The 3,284-nt window shown below is 36.7% G+C and overlaps 2 protein-coding genes across 2 annotated transcripts; both read left to right on the top strand.

Annotated features, from left to right (window-relative positions):
• Positions 1-179: 179 nt before the first annotated feature.
• Positions 180-2,334, top strand: LOC107471014 (uncharacterized). The gene is made up of 3 exons (XM_016090454.1): positions 180-933; positions 1,223-1,549; positions 1,640-2,334. The coding sequence occupies exons 1-3, from the start codon at positions 180-182 to the stop codon at positions 2,332-2,334; spliced, it is 1,776 nt and encodes a 591-aa protein (XP_015945940.1).
• Positions 2,335-2,418: 84 nt separating this feature from the next.
• Positions 2,419-3,078, top strand: LOC107471015 (uncharacterized). The gene has a single exon (XM_016090455.1). It carries the CDS (start codon positions 2,419-2,421, stop codon positions 3,076-3,078), a length of 660 nt encoding a protein of 219 aa, XP_015945941.1.
• The last annotated feature ends 206 nt before the right edge of the window (positions 3,079-3,284 follow it).

A 3,284-nucleotide genomic window follows, 5' to 3' on the forward strand; every position in this document is an offset into this window, starting at 1 on the left:
TATGTTGTAATGCTTTGCTCATTTGTCTTTTTCAATTTTCAGACGTTTGCACTGTAGAGTTTCAAAAAAGAGGGCTTCCGCATACACATATCCTTTTATTCATGAGTAACGAGTTCAAGCCACAAACACCAGATGACATAGACAAACATATAACAGCTGAGATTCCTGGTTAAAATGAAATGCCAAATCTACATGGAACTGTTCAAAATTACATGGTACATGGTCCATGTGGTCCGTACAACAATAATTCACCTTGCATGAAGAATGGATCCTGTTCAAAGTTCTATCCTAAAGAGTTTAGACAGCGAACACTCATTGATGAGGCCGGATTTTCCAAATATAGGCGTACTGATAACGGTCGAACAGTGAAAAAAAGGGAATGTGTACTAGACAATAAGTTCATTGTTCCGTATAATCCAGAATTGTTGCTCAAGTTCGGGTGCCACAAAAATGTGGAATACACATGCCAAACAAGTTCTATTAAGTATCTGTTTAAGTATGTACACAAGGATAATGACCGCGTAACAGCTACTCTATACAATGCTGGTGATCCGTCACAAGCCACACAAGTTGTTGACGAAATTAGGAATTACTACGATTGTAGGTATATTTCGGCATGTGAGGCAGTCTGGCGTCTATTTGGATACGAAATCCAAGAGAAAGAACCATTTGTGATTAGACTTCCATTCCATTTGGAGGATGAGAAACCTGTGGTTTATGGTGAAACTTCTAATGTGACTGATATCGTCGAAAGAGCAATATTTCATAAGTCCATGTTTTTGGGATGGATGGCAGCGAACATGTCATATCCTTATGCTCGAAGTCTGACTTATGCTGAGTTTCCAACCAAGTTTGTTTGGAAGGACGATTCTTCAAAGTGGTTTCCTAGAAAGAAAGGCTTCGCAATTGAAAGGTTGACTCATGTACCTGCAGGTAATGACGAGTTTACATTCAATTTTGATCTTACTTATTTAAGGATTTAAATTTAAAATCTTAACAGCCTGTACCCCATGTCCATTTTATTCAATTTATCTACACTAGAAAATAAATGTTCAAATAACTTTCAACAGTTATAATTTGTAGATTATACGATTTTTTATTTTTTTATATTTTTTAGAAAAATTATTCTTATGCGGATGTGAAGCTACATAATAATTAAAATAGCGTAGCTTAATCCATTTAACAACTTAAAAGTGGAATTTTAACTAAGTTTTTTTTGCAGCAAATACCGAAAAATATTACCAACTACTTCTCTTGAATACTCAAAGAGGATGTACGAGTTTTCGAGATATAAGAATAGTAGGAGGAACAATTTATGCTACGTATAGAGATGCATGCTTCGCCCTTGGACTCTTGCAAGATGACAAAGAATTCATTGATGTAATTAAGGAAGCAAGCTCATGGGCCTCAGGATCATATGTTAGGAGGTTATTTGTCATTCTATTAACATCCAACAATATCTCAAGACCAGAACATGTTTGGGATAGATGTTGGCATGAACTCTCAGATGATATTTTGTATCGACAGAGAGCCGTGATGAACATGAGTGGTGAGTTTCTATTAATTACAATGATAAAAGTTCTTCCTTATTGATCATTTTTAGTTTGATTGAATTTTTATGGTATCGTATAATATGCAGAGTTAACAATGTCAGATGATGAGATTAAGCAGTTGTGCTTAATGGATATAGACAAGATCTTATATTCCTATGGTAAAACCTTAAAAGACTATCCTCCTATGCCTTTAGCAACTGAAGTTGATAATTCTTTGTTAACCGAAAGGGTTATAAGGGAAGAGCTAAACTTTAACAGGGATGATTTAAAGAAAAATGCCTCAGACATGTTAGCCATCGCAACACCTGCGCAGAGATATGCATTCGATAAAATTGTTACAGCTGTGTATTGTGATGAAGGGGGTTTTTTCTTTGTGTATGGTCATGGAGGTACTGGAAAAATATTTCTCTGGAACCTTATGTCTGCTGAGATTCGCTTAAGGGGTGATATAGTGTTAAACGTTGCTTCGAGTGGTATTGCATCTTTACTTCTTCCCAATGGAAGAACGACACACTCAAGGTTCAAAATACCGCTGAATATAACTGAGGATTCTGTATGTAACATCAAACCTGGTTCCCCTCAAGCAATGTTACTGTTGAAAGCCAAACTTATAATTTGGGATGAGGCCCCAATGGCTAGTAGGTACTGCTATGAAGCGCTTGATAAATGCTTGGGTGACATCATGAGGTGTTCTCCAACATATAGCAAAGATTTGCCATTTGGAGAAAAAGTAGTTGTACTAGGTGGAGACTTTAGACAAATTCTTCCTGTCATTCCATGAGGATCGAGACAAGATATCGTTCATATAACCGTGAATTCGTCTTACCTTTGGAAGTTTTGTCAGGTGCTCAAATTAACAAAAAACATGAGACTCTCTGTAGGAACGACTGCTTCAGATCAAGATGAGATAGAGCAATTTGGTGAGTGGTTATTGGAAGTTGGTGATTGTCTAATAGGTGACAATATGGATGGTGAATCTGAGATATGTCTTCCAGGAGATATTGTTATTCCTTCTTCGGACCAGGCATTTGATGAGTTAGGTCATTTTTCTTATCCAAATATTCTGGAAAACATGTCCTCAAAGGATTTTTTCAAAGCAAGAACTATATTGGCTCCCACACTAGACATCGTTGAAGAGGTCAACAACCATCTGATGGCTATCATTCCTGGAGGGGAAAAACTATATCTTAGTTCGGATTCCATATGTATGGATGCAGGGAATATGGAGAGTCAACTAGATCTCTATGGTCCTGAATTACTGAATAGTATAAATTGCTCTGGTTTGCCTCCACATAAATTAATACTCAAGGTTGGTGTTCCGGTGATGTTACTGAGGAATATTGACCAACCCAGTGGTCTTTGTAATGGTACAAGGCTACAAATTAGGAAGCTTGGAAATCATGTCATAGAATGTGAAGTCTTAACGGGTAACAATGTTGGTCATATTGCTTTGATTCCAAGAATGAATATGGTACCAACAAATGAAACCGTCCAGTTAGATTCCAACGAAGACAGTTTCCCATAATAGTATCGTTTGCCATGACAATTAATAAGTCTCAGGGACAAACTTTATCTCATGTTGGATTGTACTTGTCCAGACCAGTTTTTACACATGGCCAACTATATGTGGCACTTTCAAGAGTTAAAAGTAAGAGAGGTTTAAAAGTTTTACTTATGAATCACGTAGGAATGTCTGCAAATTCAACTATTAATGTTGTTTATAGTGAAGTC

The sequence above is a fragment of the Arachis duranensis genome, chromosome 10, assembly GCF_000817695.3.
Source record: "Arachis duranensis cultivar V14167 chromosome 10, aradu.V14167.gnm2.J7QH, whole genome shotgun sequence".
In the NCBI taxonomy this organism is placed as follows: domain Eukaryota; kingdom Viridiplantae; phylum Streptophyta; class Magnoliopsida; order Fabales; family Fabaceae; genus Arachis; species Arachis duranensis.